We start from the raw sequence: 18,162 nt of genomic DNA, 5'->3' as shown, positions 1-18,162 counted from the left end.
GAGAGATGTGAGAGATAGTGTTCCAGTTTCATTCTTCTGCATATGGTAATCCAATTTTCTCAGCATCATTTATTGAAATGAGTGATGTTTCCCAAGTGTGCGTTCTTGTCTGCTCTGTCAAAGATCAGTTGCCTGCAAATATGTTGCTTTATTTCTGGATCTTTTACTCTGTTCCATTGATCTATGTGCCTATTTTTAGACCAGTCATGTCCTGTTTTCATTACTGCAGTCTTGTCATATAATTTGAATTCAGGCAATGCGACACTTCCAAATTTGTTTATTTTGCCTAGGATTGCTTTGCGTCTTTTGGCTCTTATGTTTTCCTCTGTAAGTAATGTTGGATTATTTTTTACCAATTCTGTGAAAAATGACATTGATATTTTGATAAAGATTGAATCTGTTGATTTCTTTGGACACTACAGTTGGCCTTGTTAACATTCTTTCAACATACTAAGTTTGTTCCTAACTTTATCAAGCATGTGTTTGCATTTTATTCAAGTATGCTCACATCTTCCCACATTAAAGTCTTCTTTGAATACACAGAACCCCTTATTCTCTTAAACTTTCTTTAATGATTTATCAAATCATTGTCACTTTGAGATAGTCGTATGCAATATTCCTACTATCTAATATTAGCACTCTTATGTAGTCCCCACCACATTATATCAGGATTGGTTTCTGTGACCAGCAAAACATGGCAGAAATGGTGGTATGTTACTACTGAGATTAAGTTAAAGTTGAAACTGTGGCTTCATCTTTTATTTTTCAATTCGCCCCTTCTCTCTGTCTCTTTCTCTTCCTCTGTCTCCTTCTCTCAGACGGCCCTTGCACTGGGAACACCCAGCTGTCATGTGAAGCAGCTCTATGGAGTGAATCTCTAAACATCTCTCCCCTTGGGGGCAACAGAGGAGTAGACACCTACAGAGAAGAAGGAAAAGTCTCCCACCTCCAATTCTTCAGTCTGCACCTGACCTCTATAACAAGCTCACTGTTCTAGAGTTGATTTCTATATGGAGACCAGAGTGGTGAGTGACAGGTATGGTTCTTCTGCCTCCTACTTAGCCCTGCTAGAAAGTCAGATGACAGCTCCAACTACTGAGGTCCCTTCACTAGTGATTTTTTTTTCCTTTTTTTTAGAATGAGGAGGCTTTCTTTGTGTTGTGTTCATGATTGTTCTCTACTGTCACCAATGTCAACACTACTCTGTGCCTGAATTTACATGTTAATTACATTTATCTTTCTGTCCTTGCAAAACTTCCATGCCCAACAACAAATTTAGTAATTACCTGTTTTCTCAATCATTTGCTTTGTTTTAAAAACATCTAAGTCTTCCTTCAACTTCCAACGGACCTGCAAAATCCCGCCTAGTACAATTTTCCTCACTCTCAAATGTCAGATAATTGGCTTTTGTCCTGGAAATTCCCATTTCTCCCTTTTAAGTAGGATAATGCATATCCTGAGTTACTGTCTTCCTGTTTCTTGGTTTTCTTCTTCTGTGAAACATATGCTAGCATAGCTTCAGCATATGAGAAGTAAACTATTTCAAGGTTTTTCGTGTTGCCAGATGTGTTATGTGACCTTCACACTTAAATGATTACCTGAATGGATATAGGATTCTAGTTTGATTGCTATTTTTACCTAGAGTTTTTAAACCTTTATTCCACCACAGCAACAAGGAACCATCTTGGAAGCAAACAGAAGCCCTCACCAAACACTGAATCTGTTGATGCCTTAATCTTAGACTTCCTAGCCTACGGAACATTGGGAAACAAATTTCTGTTCTTTAATCATGACCCAGTCTACAGTCTTGCTGTTACAGTAGAAATGGACTAACACACAACCCCATCTGAGGTCTAATTAGTAAACATACATCTAAAAGCAAAACCAAAAGAAACAACAGCAAAAAAACACGGTTGGGCTGTCTTCTGACTTCTATTTTTCCATGTAGTTTCTGATACTCAATATCTTCTCTATGACTGCTTTTTCAGGGCATGTTTTACCTTACCCATTATCTATCACTTGTATCTGAGTTTATTTTCTGGACCTGGTTTCTTCTGACGTTCTTGGAAGTGAATAAATATAGAAGTAAATAGCAAGAAAGTGGTGGAGTACAGTAAGCGAGAACATAGGCTCTGATGACTGACTGCCATCTCTACCACTTATTACTATTTTAGCAACTTTGGCTTGTGCCCACTCAGCTCATCTATAAAATTGAGATGGTAGTATGCAGGATTCTTACCTGATATGCTGGTTCTGAAGATTAAATGGCATATAGTAAATGCTTAAGAAATATTTTTACTATAATCAGCCATGGCTACAATATGTTCATAGAATATGAACACTGCAAAATAATTGTGAAATATGTGTTTTTAAGACAAAACATAATATAAAAATATACGAACCAGTATCATAATTGTGTAACCAGGATTCCTCTGGTACACATGAACCCCTCCCAGACCATAGGGACTTCATGCAATTTACTCGATCACATCACAAGTCCATCCACTCTGTTAATGTTCATCTCTCCTGGTAGACAACCCTCTTGTGTTGCAGTCAAGCTAGTTCAAGATGAAGTTGAGGAAGATTCTGCTTTCTGTCCTATTCAAAGAATCACCCACTTTTCAATAAAGAGAAAGTCATATAGGTATGAAGGAGCTGACATATGAAATCCAAATCTGATTACCAGTGTAATAAAAAACTGTGATGGATGTGATGTACAAATGCGATATGGTCTAATTTTCTTTTCTTTTTTTATTATACTTTAAGTTCTAGGGTATATGTGCACAGGGTTTGTTACATATGTATACATGTGCCATGTTGGTGTGCTGCACCTATTAACTCGTCATTTCCATTGGGTATATCTCCTAATGTTATCCCTCCCCCCTCCCCCCAACCCATGGCAGGCCCCAGTGTGTGATGTTCCCCTTCCTGTGTCCAAGTTTTCTCGTTGTTCAATTCCCGCCTATGAGTGAGAACATGCAGTGTTTGGTTTTTTGTCTCCGTGATACTTTGCTGAGAATGATGGTTTCCAGCTTCATCCATGTCCCTACAAAGGACATGAACTCATCATTTTTTATAGCTGCATAGTATTCCATGGTGTGTGTGTGCCACATTTTCTTAATCCAGTCTATCATTGATGAATAGTGCCGCAATAAACATACGTGTGCATGTGTCTTTATAGCAGCATGATTTATAATCCTTTGGGTATATACCCAGTAATGGGATTGCTGGGTCAAATGGTATTTCTAGTTCTAGATCCTTGAAGAATCACCACATTGTCGTCCACAGTGGTTGAACCAGTTTACAGTCTCACCAACGTGTAAAAGTGTTCCTATTTCTCATTATTATTAAAGTATAATAATAAAAAAGATAAAGATCTTGACATTAAAAAAAAGAAGCGTTGAAATGATGGTGAAGGTGAACCTTGCAGCAGTAGTCCCTTCACATTAACTTATGGACAAAAATTTTATCTTCTTGTGGCCTAATTAAAGAGGTCTGACAATCAACAGCAGAAAAAAGAGCTAGCACAAGAAGAACAATTGATTCAGATTACATAATTTTTTCTTTCTGAAAAACTAAATACGAACAAACTAGCCACTTCATGAGGGCCAAAACTGCTGTACCTGTCAGCTACAGACAAGAAGAGAACGTTCTGTGACAAATTAAACAAGTAGGAAGGAAAAGAAAAGAAAAGAAAATCCTAAAGCATTTCTTTGAAGAGTTGTAACAGGAAATAAAACATGGCTTTACCAGTGGCATTCGAAGGGACAAACGTAATCAAAGCAATGGCTACCAAGAGGTGGAAGTGGTCTAGTCTAAGTAAATGCAACAAAAGCAAATATCATGCCAACAGTGTTTTTGGATGCTAAAGGTATTCTGGTTGTTAACTTTCTGGAGGGCTAAAGAATGGTAACAACCACTTATGAGACAGTTTGGAGTTTGGAGAGATTTAGCCAAATCTTTAGCAGAAAAATGGATGAGATTGGATGCCTAGGGATTTTCCATCAAAAGTCTGGTAAAATTGCCCTTGTTTCATGAGATGAATGAGCAGAAGCATTGTTGTGATGGACAAGGACCCTCTGCTGAAGCTTTTCCGGGCATTTATCTGCTCAAGTTTTGGCTGTTTCCGAAGTGTCTCAGAAGTTGATGTTATCATTCTAAGTGATGTAACTTAGGAATGGAAAACCAAACATCGTATGTTCTCAGTCATAAATGGGAGCTAATCTATGAGGATGCAAAGGCATAAGAATGACACAATGGACTTTGGGAACTTAGAGGGAAATGCTGAGAAGGGGGTGATGAATAAAAGGCTACAAATTGGGTGCAGTGTAAACCCCCGGGTGGTGGGTGCACCAAAATCTCACAAATCACCACTAAAGAATGTATTCATGTAACCAAACACCACCTGTTCCTCAATCTATGGAAGCAAAAAAGAAAAGAAAAGAAAGAAGAAAGAAAAAAAAAAAGAAAATCCCTGGGCATCCAACTTACGGTATTGATGCAGTATCTTTGGACTTCTTTTTTTTCTTTTTCTTTTTTTTTTATTATACTTTAAGTTTTAGGGTACACGTGAACAACGTGCAGGTTTGTTACACATGTATACATGTGCCATGTTGGTGTGCTGCTCCCATTAACTCGTCATTTAACATTAGGTATATCTCCTAATGCTATCCCTCCCACTCCCCCCACCCCACAATAGGCCCCGGTGTGTGATGTTCCCCTTCCTGTGTCCATGTGTTCTCATTGTTCAATTCCCACCTATGAGTGAGAACATGCGGTGTTTGGTTTTTTGTCCTTGCGATAGTTTGCTGAGAATGATGGTTTCCAGCTTCATCCATGTCCCTACAAAGGACATGAACTCATCATTTTTTATGGCTGCATAGTATTCCATGGTGTGTGTGTGCCACATTTTCTTAATCCAGTCTATCATTGTTGGACATTTGGGTTGGTTCCAAGTCTTTGCTATTGTGAATAGTGCCGCAATAAACATATGTGTGCATGTGTCTTTATAGCAGCATGATTTATAATCCTTTGGGTATATACCCTGTAATGGGATTGCTGGGTCAAATGGTATTTCTAGTTCTGGATCCCTGAGGAATCGCCACACTGACTTCCACAATGGTTGAACTAGTTTACAGTCCCACTAACAGTGTAAAAGTGTTCCTATTTCTCCACATCCTCTCCAGCACCTGTTGTTTCCTGACTTTTTAATGATTGCCATTCTAACTGGTGTGAGATGGTGTCTCATTGTGGTTTTGATTTGCATTTCTCTGATGACCAGTGATGATGAGCATTTTTTCATGTGTGTTTTGGCTGCATAAATGTCTTCTTTTGAAAAGTGTCTGTTCATATCCTTCACCCACTTTTTGATGGGGTTGTTTGTTTTTTTCTTATAAATTTGTTTGAGTTCATTGTAGATTCTGGATATTAGCCCCTTTGCCAGATGAGTAGATTGCAAACATTTTCTCCCATTCTGTAGGTTGCCTGTTCACTCTGATGGTAGTTTCTTTTGCTGTGCAGAAGCTCTTTAGTTTAATCAGATCCCATTTGTCAATTTTGGCTTTTGTTGCCATTGCTTTTGGTGTTTTAGAGATGAAGTCTTTGCCCATGCCTATGTCCTGAATGGTATTACCTAGGTTTTCTTCTAGGATTTTTATGGTTTTAGGTCTAACATTTAAGTCTTTAATCCATATTGAATTAATTTTTGTATAAGGTGTAAGGAAGTGATCCAGTTTCAGCTTTCTACATATGGCTAGCCAGTTTTCCCAGCACCATTTATTAAATAGAGAATCATTTTCCTATTTCTTGTTTTTGTCAGGTTTGTCAAAGATCAGATGGTTGTAGATATGCAGCAGTATTTCTGAGGGCTCTGTTCTGTTCCACTGGTCTATATCTCTGTTTTGGTACCAATACCATGCTGTTTTGGTTACTGTAGCCTTGTAGTATAGTTTGAAGTTAGGTAGTGGGAGCCCTCCAGCTTTGTTCTTTTGGCTTAGGATTGACTTGGCAAAGCAGGCTCTTGTTTGTTTCCATATGAACTTTGAAGTAGTTTTTTCCAGTTCTGTGAAGAAAGTCATTGGTAGCTTGATGGGGATGGCATTAAATCTATAAATTACCTTGGGCAGTATGGCCATATTCACGATATTGATTCTTCCTGCCCATGAGCATGGAATGTTCTTCCATTTGTTTGTATCCTCTTTTATTTCATTGAGCAGTGGTTTGTAGTTCTCCTTGAAGAGGTCCTTCACATCCCTTGTAAATTGGATTCCTAGGTATTTTATTCTGTTTGAAGCAATTGTGAATGGGAGTTCACTCATGATTTGGCTCTCTGTTTGTCTGTTATTGGTGTATAAGAATGCTTGTGATTTTTGCACATTGATTTGGTATCCTGAGACTTTGCTGAAGTAGCTTATCAGCTTAAGGAGGTTTTGGGCTGAGAAGATGGGGTTTTCTAGATATACAATCATGTCATCTGCAAACAGGGACAATTTGACTTCCTCTTTTCCTAATTGAATATGCCTTATTTCCTTCTCCTGCCTGATTGCCCTGGCCAGAACTTCCAACACTATGTTGAATAGGAGTGGTGAGAAAGGGCATCCCTGTCTTGTGCCTGTTTTCAAAGGGAATACTTCCAGTTTTTGCCCATTCAGTATGATATTGGCTGTGGGTTTGTCATAGATAGCTCTTATTATTTTGAGATATGTCCCATCAATACCTAATTTATTGCGAGTTTTTAGCATGAAGTGTTGTTGAATTTTGTCAAAGGCCTTTTATGCATCTATTGAGATAATCATGTGTTTTCTGTCATTAGTTCTGTTTATATGCTGGATTACATTTATTGATTTGCATATGGTGAACCAGCCTTGCATCCCAGGGATGAAGTCCACCTGATCATGGTGGATAAGCTTTTTGATGTGCTGCTGGATTCAGTTTGCCAGTATTTTATTGAGGATTTTTGCATCGATGTTCATCAGGGATATTGGTCTAAAATTCTCTTTCTTTGTTGTGTCTCTGCCAGGCTTTGGTATCAGGATGATGCTGGCCTCATAAAATGAGTTAGGGAGGATTCCCTCTTTTTCTATTGATTGGAACAGTTTCAGAAGGAATGATACCAGCTGCTCCTTGTACCTCTGGTAGAATTTGGCTGTGAATCCATCTGGTCCTGGACTTTTTTTGGTTGGTAAACTATTAATTATTGCCTCAATTTCAGAGTCTGTTATTGGTCTATTCAGAGATTCAATTTCTTCCTGGTTTAGTCTTGGGAGGGTGTATGTGTCGAGGAATTTATCCATTTCTTCTAGATTTTCTGCTTTGTTTTTGTAGAGGCGTTTATATTATTCTCTGATGGTAGTTTGTATTTCTGTGGGATTGGTGGTGATATCCCCTTTGTCATTTTTTATTGCATCTATTTGTTTTTTCTCTCTTTTCTTCTTTATTAGTCTTGCTAGCAGTCTATCAATTTTGTTGATTTTTTCAAAAAACCAGCTCCTGGATTCATTGATTTTTTCAAGGTTTTTTTTTGTCTGTATTTCGTTCAGTTCTGCTCTGATCTCAGTTATTTCTTGCCTTCTGCTAGCTTTTGAATGTGTTTGCTCTTGCTTCTCTAGTTCTTTTAATTGTGATGTTAGGGTATTGATTTGAGATCTTTCCTACTTTCTCTTGTGGACATTTAGTGCTATAAATTGCCCTCTACACACAGCTTTGAATGTGTCCCAGAGATTCTGGTATGTTGTGTCTTTGTTCTCATTGGTTTCAAAGAACATCTTTATTTCTGCCTTCATTTTGTTATGTACCCAGTAGTCACTCAGAGCAGGTTGTTCAGTTTCCATGTAGTTGAGAGGTTTTGAGTGAGTTTCTTAATCCTGAGTTCTAGTTTGATTGCACTGTGGTCTGAGAGACAGTTTGTTATAATTTCTGTTCTTTTACATTTGCTAAGGAGTGCTTTACTTGCAACTATGTGGTCAGTTTTGGAATAGGTGTGGTGTGGTGCTGAAAAGAATGTATATTCTGTTGATTTGGGGTGGAGAGTTCTGTAGATGTCTATTACGTCCACTTGCTGCAGAGCTGAGTTGAATTCCTGGATATCCTTGTTAACTTTCTGCCTCGTAGATCTGTCTAATGTTGACAGTGGGGTGTTAAAGTCTCCCATTATTATGGTGTGGGAATCTAAGTCTCTTTGTAGGAGTCTAAGGACTTGCTTTATGAATCTGGGTGCTCCTGTGTTGGGTGCATGTATATTTAGGATAATTAGCTCTTCTTGTTGAATTGATCCCTTTACCATGATGTAATGGCCTTCTTTGTCTCTTTCGATCTTTGTTGGTTTAAAGTCTGTTTTATCAGAGACTAGGATTGCAACCCCTGTCTTTTTTTGTTTTCCATTTGCTTGGTAGATCTTCCTGCATCCCTTTATTTTGAGCCTATGTGTGTCTCTGCACATGAGATGGGTTTCCTGAATACAGCACACTGATGGGTCTTGACTCTTTATCCAATTTGCCAGTCTGTGTCTTTTAACTGGAGCATTTAGCCCATTTACATTTAAAGTTAATATTGTTATGTGTGAATTTGATCCTCCCATTATGATGTTAGCTGGTTATTTTGCTCGTTAGTTGACGCAGTTTCTTCCTTGCCTCGATGGTCTTTACAATTTGGCATGTTTTTGCAGTGGCTGTTACTGGTTGTTCCTTTCCATGTTTAATGCTGCCTTCAGCAGCTCTTTTAGGGCAGGCCTGGTGGTGACAAAATCTCTCAGCATTTGCTTGTCTGTAAAGGATTTTATTTCTCCTTCACTTATGAAGCTTAGTTTGGCTGGATATGAAATTCTGGGTTGAAAATTCTTGTCTTTAGGAATGTTGAATATTGGCCCCCACTCTCTTCTGGCTTGTAGAATTTCTGCCTAGAGATCAGCTGTTAGTCTGATGGGCTTCCCTTTGTGGGTAATCCGACCTTTCTCTCTGGCTGCCCTTAACATTTTTCCCTTCATTTCAACTTTGGTGAATCTGACAATTATGTGTCTTGGAGTTGCTCTTCTCAAGGGGTATTTTTGTGGTGTTCTCTGTATTTCCTGCATTTGAATGTTGGCCTGTCTTGCTAGATTGGGGAAGTTCTCCTGGGTAATATCCTGCAGAGTGTTTTCCAACTTGGTTCCATTCTCCCCATCACTTTCAGGTACACCAATCAGATGTAGATTTGGTCTTTTCACATAGTCTCATACTTCTTGCAGGCTTTGTTCATTTCTTTTTATTTTTTTTTCTCTAAACTTCTCTTCTTGCTTCATTTCATTCATTTGATCTTCCATCACTGTTACCCTTTCTTGTAATTGATCAAATTGGCTACTGAGGCTTGTGCATTCATCATGTAGTTCTCCTGCCATGGTTTTCAGCTCCATCAGGTCCTTTAAGGACTTCTCTGCATTGATTATTCTAGTTAGCCATTTATCTCATCTTTTTTCAAGGTTTTATCTTCTTTGCCATGGGTTTGAACTTCCTCCTTTAGCTTGGAGTAGTTTCATTGTCTGAAGCCCTCTTCTCTCAACTCGTCAATGTCATTCTCTGTCCAGCTTTGTTCCACTGGTGGCAAGGCACTCCATTCCTGTGGAGGAGGAGAGGCACTCTGATATTTAGAATTTTTAGTTTTTGTGCTCTGTTTTTTCCCCATTTTTGTGGTTTTATCTACCTTTGGTCTTTAATGATGGTGACGTACAGATGGGGTTTTGGTGTGTATGTCATTTCTGTTTGTTAGTTTTCCTTCTAACAGTCAGGACCCTCAGCTGCAGGTCTGTTGGAGTTTGCTGGAGGTCCACTCCAGACCGTGTTTACTTGGGTATCAGCAGTGGAGGCTGCAGAACAGCGGATATTGGTGGACAGCAAATGTTGCTGCCTGATCCTTCCTCTGGAAGTTTTGTCTCAGAGGAGTACCTGGCCATGTGAGGTGTCAGCTCGCCCCTACTGGGAGATGCCTCCCAGTTAGGCTACTTGGGGGTCAGGGACCCACTTGAGGAGGCAGTCTGTATGTTCTCAGATCTCAAGCTGCATGCTGGGAGAACCACTACTCTTTTCAAAGCTGTCAGACATGAACATTTAAGTCTGCAGAGGTTTCTGCTGCCTTTTGTTTGGCTATGCCCTGCCCCCAGAGGTGGGGTCTACAGAGGCAGGCAGGCCTCCTTGAATTGCGGTGGGCTCCACCCAGTTCGAGCTTCCTGGCCGCTTTGTTTACCTACTCAAGCCTTGGCAATGGTGGGAGCTCCTCCCCCAGCCTCACTGCTGCCTTGCAGTTTGATCTCAGACTGCTTTGCTAGCAATGAGCAAGGTTCCATGGGCATAGGACCCTCTGAGCCAGGTGTGGGATACAACCTCCTGGTGTGCTGTTTGCTAAGACCATTGGAAAAGCACAGTATTAGGGTGCGAGTGGCCTGATAATCCAGGTGCCATTCATCACCCCTTTCCTTGGCTAGGGAAGGGAATTCCCTGACCCCTTGCACTTCCCGGGTGAGGCAATGCCTTGCCCTGCTTCAGCTCATGCTTGGTGGGCTGCACCCACTGTCCTGCACCCACTGTCTGACAATCCCCAGTGAGATGAACCTGTTACCTCAGTTGGAAATGCAGAAATCATTTGTCTTCTGCATCGCTCACGCTGGGAGCTGTAGACTGGAGCTGTTCCTCAGACTTCTTTTTTTTCTAAGATAAAAATACTTTAATGTGTATGCTGTTTTCTTCAGTTAATAATTTGAAAAGACTGCATTTATATGGTGAAATTCTCAGGACCCTCAATTCTTTATAGATAGGCTAAATTATTTGTATCATTACTTGCAAACCTTCTTGAATGCGGTGGAGGTTATGTTAAGAAATAAAGTTTATACAATGTCTAATTTCATACTGTAATTGCATTCTTCCACAAACTTTTTGAAATCCCTTGTATTTCAAACCCATCTGGAAGAGCAGGATCAGATTCTAATGTGTACAACACAGGATCCTCTCATCGAAATGATCAAGTGGCCTGTGTTTAGGATTTCCAGTGGCAGCCCCACACACAATGCCTCTAACGAGGTATCCTGAAGTTATCACTATCCCTGAGCCAAAACTGAATGATGTCACAAAAGTTATTCGAGGCCTGAAATGATAAGTGGTGGCTGTTAATACTGACTAACCTGCATTTTCCATAAAAAGATGAAATGATGGGCAGGAACTACTTGATATAACAGAGAAGTCAGCGGATGAAAAGAGAGCTACCAACACAAACTCAGTAAAAAGACTTTGGAAATACAGTATATTGATCCAAATTTTAAAAACAAACATAAAATGAAAGGAGTAAGAAGAATTATAGATGCTTACTTAGAAGATTCGATTTAAAAAAATTCCCAAAATGTATTTATAAAGAAGCCAGATATAAGATGAAAAATAAACACAGGGAAGATTATTTAGAACAGAAAATGTCAACAAATACATTTTAGAAAGCGAGTCTTGAGAAATTAGTTTCAGAATATTACAAAAATGAAAAAAATTTCTGTGTGGAAGAACAACCTGGGAGACAGCACATGTACTAAGAAATAGATCAGTGCAATACCCTTGAGGCTTTTATGTGGGTTCCTGACTATCTTATTGGAATATATAATTGTGGCCACTCATTGTAAGTGGGAGTGATTAAAAATTTTTCCTAGAAGAATAACTGAATGTGGTGACTCATGTCTGTTATCCCAGGACTTTGGGAGGGTGTGTTGGATGGATCCCTTGAGGCCAGGAGTTCAAGACCAGCCTGAGGAACAAATTGTGGATCCATGTCTTCAAAAAATTTTTAAATAAATTAAAAAATAATAAACGGGCATGGTGGGTGTCATGAACCTGTAATTCAAGCTACTCAAGTGGTTGAAGTGGGGGGAATCCTAAGAGCACAGGAGTTCAAGGATGCTGGAATCCATGATCAGGACACCACCCTCCAGCCTGGGTGACAGAGCGAGAGCCTATATTTATATATATATAATCTTGTAAGACATAAAGTCCAAACTGTATCTGATCAAACATTCTAATAAAGGGGAAGAGCAAGAAAAAATTCTTAAAGACATGAAGTAGGATGTCTCATTCAAGAACTTCTATTCATTCTGTTCATTTCTAGAAACCTCTGGTAGATTTTGTGTCCAACTTTGTTTTAACCTCTCCACGAATATTAATTATAGAATATGTTAAGACACTTGTATCCTAAAACACCGAGACTTTTCTGATCCGAGCCAGATCCAAGGAATATTGGACAATCTGTGTGGGTCCGACCGGGCTGAGGGTCAACCTTCTGTCAGCCATGAATGGCCAGTTTTGTGTTGTCTGCACACAGCTCAAAGTTCTAAAGACATAATCTCTATATAATCAAATATTTAGCGAAATATGATAGGCATAGGTATAGAAAACTCCACAGCCAACCTACCTCTTGTTCCTTAGAACATGATTGTGTTTAGAAAATAGCCCTAAGAAGAGGTGATCAAGCTAAAATGAGGGAGTTTAAGTGGAACTAAATCCAATAAGATGAATGTCCTTAGAAAAAGTGGAAATTCCTTATAAGAACTGGAAATTTGCACACAGAGAGACACAAGAAGTACGTAGGCACAGACGCAGCCCCATGGGAGGACACAGCAAGAAGGTGACATCTAGATGCCAAGTAGACAGGGCCCAGAAGAACTGAACCTGCTGACACATTCACCATGGAACTTGAGCATACAGAAGTGTCGGAAAATAATTTCTGTTGCTTAAGAATATTAGTCTGTGATATTTTGCTTGGACAGGTATAATGAAGAAATTCAGGGGAGAGCAGGTTTTAGGAGGCAGAAATTAAGAGTCCTGCTTAGTGCAGGAGTGTAATGTAAACGGTATGGTTACATTATTTTAAATGGCAAGTGGATTGCTGACGTCCTTGACTCATGGACAAATGCCTAAGCTTTTGTTGCCGTCTTGCTTCTTGCTTTTACCCCATCCTAAATCAGTGACACTGTCTCCATCAGTTCTTTGGTAACCTCTATTTTGCTTGTCTCTGGTAGCTTGATATCTGATATTTACTCCTTCCTGATATGCTAATCTCTTTCACTCATTTCTGACACAGGAGAAGGTCAGGGCATGAGTTGAGTGATATTTGGAAGCATCACCTCTTGTCTTGCTGTACTCAGCAGACAAGGAGAAGTCTGTGTCCAACCAGGACTGCAGCTTCCCTACTGATTCCCACAAGGAGTCACATCTGCCTGGCTCTCCCCTCTGCTTCTTCTCTCTTGCGTTTCTTTCCTTCCTGATGGGCCACCATAAGCTACCTAGGCCAGACTGCCCATCACCAGCTTCCTTTTCAAACAATGTTTGGTGAAACCAGAGAAAATCATTCAATAACATCAGGACACCAGATTGGCCCAAGCACTCTGTGTCTCTCTGAAAGAATATGAATCTCAGTTACAAATGTTAAACTTTCTATGTAACTGGAGAATATTTGGCCACCGGTATTATATTCCATCTTCAGAAAACATCCCTATTTATCCTAAGAGAAAAACAAGAAAGCAATCTGCCTAGTCAGCTGGAAAATTCTAAGTTACCTCTAGTAGAGCTTATTGTATCAGGACGCCTTCCTATATGCAGTGGGTTGTTAAAATGTTGAAGGAAAAGGTATATCCTATTAAGAAACACCATGAATGGATTCCAATGTTTTGGCACCAAAATGAAATCATAATCTTTTGCTATAACATGTCTGAACAGGAGCTAGTATGAGGCATCAAGAAAAATAAGAGCAGTTTCAAAAGAGCCCCTAGAAGACCAACATGAATTTTTCTAAAATTAAAGTGAGTACAAACATCAAATTTATGGTGAAGCTTGGGTGGAAGAAGGCAAAATCATTGACGGTGTCCAAAAACTTGTCCTACTTGACACGTGGTAAGTTGACATTGGTTGAAGAAGTCAGCAGTTCACAAATTCAATGAGGAGTTCATTTCAAGAAGGAATGAGGCAATGTTGAACCTAAAGCTTATCGTGACAGATGATTCACATCATATTGCAAGGAATAAATTCATCTTCTTTATACCCAGGAGAGGATGTGTGATGATTAGCAGCTCACACAATAACCAACACTGCAGACTTCTCAGTTGGTTCAGTTTACATGATTCGAACTGAATGATTAAAGTTTAGTAAGCTTTTCACTTAATGGATGCCTAAACTGTGTCACCAAGATCAAGTACAGACAAGAGCAGAACTTTCCCTAAAAATTTAAATAGGAAGAACGAAGACCATAAGCATTTCTTCAATGAATTATAAGAGGAGATAACACGTGACTTTACCAGTAAAATCCAGAAAACAAATACAATCAAAGCAATGGCTACCAAGAGGTGGAAATGTCCAGTCAAAACAAAAGTGGATGAGGAGAGCACAAAGATCTTGGCAAGAGTTTATTGGAAAGCTCAAGTCATTTTCCTGGTTGACTTTCTGGAGAATGACAGTATCTCCTTATTCTGAGAAAATTTTGAGAAAGCCAAAGCTTTACTAGACGAATCCCTGGGAAAGCTTCAGCAGAGTCCTTCACCACAACCTTCCTCCTGCTCATTTCTCTTATCAAACAGGGCAATTATATGAGAGTTCTCATGGAAAATCATTAGGCTTTCACATTACTGAGAAGTGATGCCAGGTGGACTTCCTGGGTCCACTGTGGACTTGGAGAACTTTTCTGACTAGCTAGATGATTGTAAATGCACCAATCAGTGCTCTGGGTCTACTTAAAGGACTGTAAATGCACCAATCCGCACTCTGTAACAATGCACCCATGAGCCCTCTGTGTCTAGCTAACGCATTGTACATGCACCAATCAGCACTCTATAAAAATGCACCAATCAGTGCTCTCTGTCTAGCTAAAGGATTGTGAATGCACAAATCAGCACTCTGTAAAAACGAACCAGTCAGCACTCTGTTTCTAACTAAAGGATTGCAAACACACCAATCAGCACCCTGTAAAATGGACAAATCAGCACTCTGCAAAATGGACCAATCAGCACTCTGCAAAATATACCAATCATCGGGATGTGGGCAGGGCCAAATAAGGGAATAAAAGCTGGCCAACTGAGCCAGCAGTGGTAACTTGTTTGGGTCCCCTTCCATGCTGTGGAAGCTTTGTTCTTTTGCCCTTCGCAACAAATCTTGCTGCTGCTCACTCTTTGGGTCTGCACTACCTTTATGAGCTGTAACACCCACGAGAGGGTCTGCGGCTTCATTCCTGAAGTCAGTGAGACCATCAACCCACCAGGAGGAACAAACAACTTTGGAAACGGCTTTAAGAGCTGTAACACTCACTGCAAAGGTCTGCGGCCTCACCCCTGAAGTCAGTGAGAACAAGAACCCACTGGAAGGAAGAAACTCCAGACACATCTGAACATCTGAAGGAACAAACTATGGACACATCATCTTTAAGAACTGTAACACTCACTGCAAGCATCCGTAGCTTCATTCTTGAAGTCAGCGAGACCAAGAACCAACTGGAAGAAATCAATTTTGGACACATTACAACCCTAATTTGGTTTCTTTCATTTTCTTTTTGTTTTGTAATCTTATAACATTTGTAAAAGGCATCCATTTTCCTTCAGTTAATAATGTAAAAAATACATATCAATAGCTGGCATGTTGACCAAAATGTATGACAAGTGGTCAATAATTTGTGTCTTTTTATATAGCTCATTAACAAGTAGGATTGGGAAATGGTTGTAAACTGAGTACCAGGTGGTAGAATTGAAGGAAACTTCCCATGTAACACTTTAGTTTTTGCTCTATTCCAAAGACAACAGGAGGTAAAGGGTTAAAGATGCCCCAAAGCTGTTGCACACCTTTGGGGAGATTTAAAATTCACGTGTTTATTCAGTTGAGTCTTAGGCTGTGACTACAATGCTTGAATTAGACAGTAAATGTGTCTTACTTACTTGCATGAAGACACTTTGTTCACGTCTCTCTTATCACTTCTGTTCCTCTACTCGGATCTCAGTTCCTTTAAGGATTCGGGCTGGGCCTGAGATGACCTGGCCCAAAAAGGACTAAAGGCCCTACATACTCATCTCCAAATCTTGCAAAAATATCAAAGAGGGTAGAAACATAAGTATTTATAGCTCTATTGCCTATACTTGCTCAATTCACCATTGTACTTGATTCTGTCAGAGTAGGGGAAGGTGTGCTGAGGATACAGGAAAGAGCTACAGTGGCATATAAGGGGAAAGAAAGGAAGAGACTGCAAGTCTGTTGAATCCATAGACACCGGAGTTGCGTTTAAACGAGGTAGACCCTGGGGCTAGAAGCCAAGGTGGGGGGAAAAAAGCTTTTCAGTTGCAGTAGTCATTTATTATTATTATTGTTATTATTAGTATTATTATTTCTTTTTAGAGACAGGGACTTGTTCTCTCACTTAAGCTGGAGTACAGTGGTGCAATCATGGCTCACTGCAGTCTTGAACTCCTGGGATCAAGGAATTCTTCCAGATCACCCTCTGAATTAGATGGTGCTACAGGTGCCAATCACCATGCGAGGTTGATTTTGTAAATTTTGTTGTATACATGGGGAGATCTTGCTATATTGTTCAGGCTGATCTTGAATTCCTGACATCAACAATCCTCCAATCTCAGCCTCCAAAAGTAGTGGGATTACAGTCATGAGCCAGCATGCTGGGTGTATAGTCACTCTTTCTACCTCAGCCTCATTTTCCTGCATTCTGTAAATCCCCAGCCAGAAGACAGCAGGGCTGCCTGTCTACTGGTATAGCCTCTAAGAAGCAAATGTTAAACTCTGTGGTTCTTGTAGAGGAAAAGAAAAAAGAAGTGCTTGAGTTCAATTGAGCTTTGAGAAAATGGGGTACAAAACATGAAAAGTTAGGAAGACATTGTGGATAAGGCCCTTGGGACCCATTCAGCGCACTTTTCTGTTGTTTTTAATTTTATAAGTGTGTACTATATGAAATGCTTATACTCTTATCTCATAAGAGCCAAGGAGAATCATCCACATAGAAGCTCCAAGTAGAATAATGTCAGTGGGATTAACCCTTCTGCCAGTGGAGCCAGTGGGTGGATCACGATGCAGCCTGAGTGCCTCCACCCTTCAATGTCCAAAGCTTGCCTTGTTGAACTTTTTGTGTATTGTAAACACAGAAACATGCCCATGTGAGGCACAAAATAGAAAATTACTCAATATACTTTTACAAACCGTAAACAATTGACCAATTCTTAATGAAGGGTATAATCAAGATATGACAACCTTGAAACAACTTGGATATGGAAATGATCAGACTTTAAAGCAGCTCTTATAGTCAACTTTTCTGAGGTAAATGTGAACACTCTCAAAATAAATGGGAAAAAGCTTCTCAGCAGAAAAAGGAACTATAGAAAATAATAAAATAGAAATTTCAGAACTAACATATATAAGTCTAAAATTTGAAAAAAGACCTTATAGACTGTGAAAGTTTTTCAGAAAGTAAATGATCAAGGTGTTTGAAGACAAAAAACTAAATTAGCCAAGTCAAATCCAAGAAGAGACATCTTAGAAGAACTGAACCTGTTAACACCTTGATCATGGAATGTGAGCCTCCAGAACTGTGAGAAAATCAATTTCTGTTGTTCAAATTACACAGTGTGTTTTGTTTTTTTTAAGGGCAGAGATAACAAACTACATCAGGGGAGAGCATTTTAGGATGCAGAAATCAAGGATCTTATTTGGGACATGTTATGTTTGCATCCATATTAGAAGGCAAGTGGATTGCTGAGAGCTTCAACTGACCAAAAGGTGCCTGAGCTCCTGCTGCAGGCCTGCTCCTTGCTTTGACCCCATCCTTACTCCCTGACAGGGCCTCTTTCAGCTTCTCTGTCATCTCTGTTTTATTTGCATGTGGAGATTTCATAGTTAATATTTATTCTTCCCTAATAAACTAATCTCTTTCACTCATTGCTGACATTGGACAATGTCAGAGAAAGGGCCTGAGAGGAGTGATATTTGAAGGCAATGCCTGGTGTCTTCCTGTACTCACCAAGCCAAGGGGGAGCCTTTCTTTCACCAGGACTATGACTTCTACAGCAACCTATGCAATCAGGCAACTCTGCAAGGCACTCCCCTCTGCTCCTTCCCTCGGATCTTCCTTTCCCACTAAAAGGTCTCCCATAAGTCACTAGGCAGGACCATTCATTTCCAGTTTCCC

At 39.8% G+C, this 18,162-nt stretch overlaps 1 protein-coding gene across 3 annotated transcripts in view; it reads right to left on the bottom strand.

Moving 5' to 3' along the window:
• SMIM10L1 (small integral membrane protein 10 like 1) overlaps positions 1-18,162 on the bottom strand; it is a 251,598-nt gene that overhangs the window by 32,496 nt on the left and 200,940 nt on the right. The window contains exon 3 of one of the 3 annotated variants that reach the window (XM_063694587.1): positions 10,590-10,673. The exons of 1 other annotated variant lie outside the window; for it this stretch is intronic. In XM_063694587.1, coding sequence (XP_063550657.1) covers positions 10,625-10,673 — 49 coding nt within the window. In that variant the 3' untranslated portion in view covers positions 10,590-10,624. Of the gene's footprint in view, positions 1-10,589; positions 10,674-15,255; positions 15,473-18,162 lie in introns of those variants that run through there. One more of the 3 variants, XM_063694584.1, reaches the window with a different exon arrangement.

The sequence above is a fragment of the Gorilla gorilla genome, chromosome 10 (assembly GCF_029281585.2).
Source record: "Gorilla gorilla gorilla isolate KB3781 chromosome 10, NHGRI_mGorGor1-v2.1_pri, whole genome shotgun sequence".
NCBI classification, from domain to species: Eukaryota; Metazoa; Chordata; class Mammalia; order Primates; family Hominidae; genus Gorilla; species Gorilla gorilla.
Note: the sequence above shows the minus strand (reverse complement) of the source record. Positions and strands in the feature narration are given on the sequence as shown.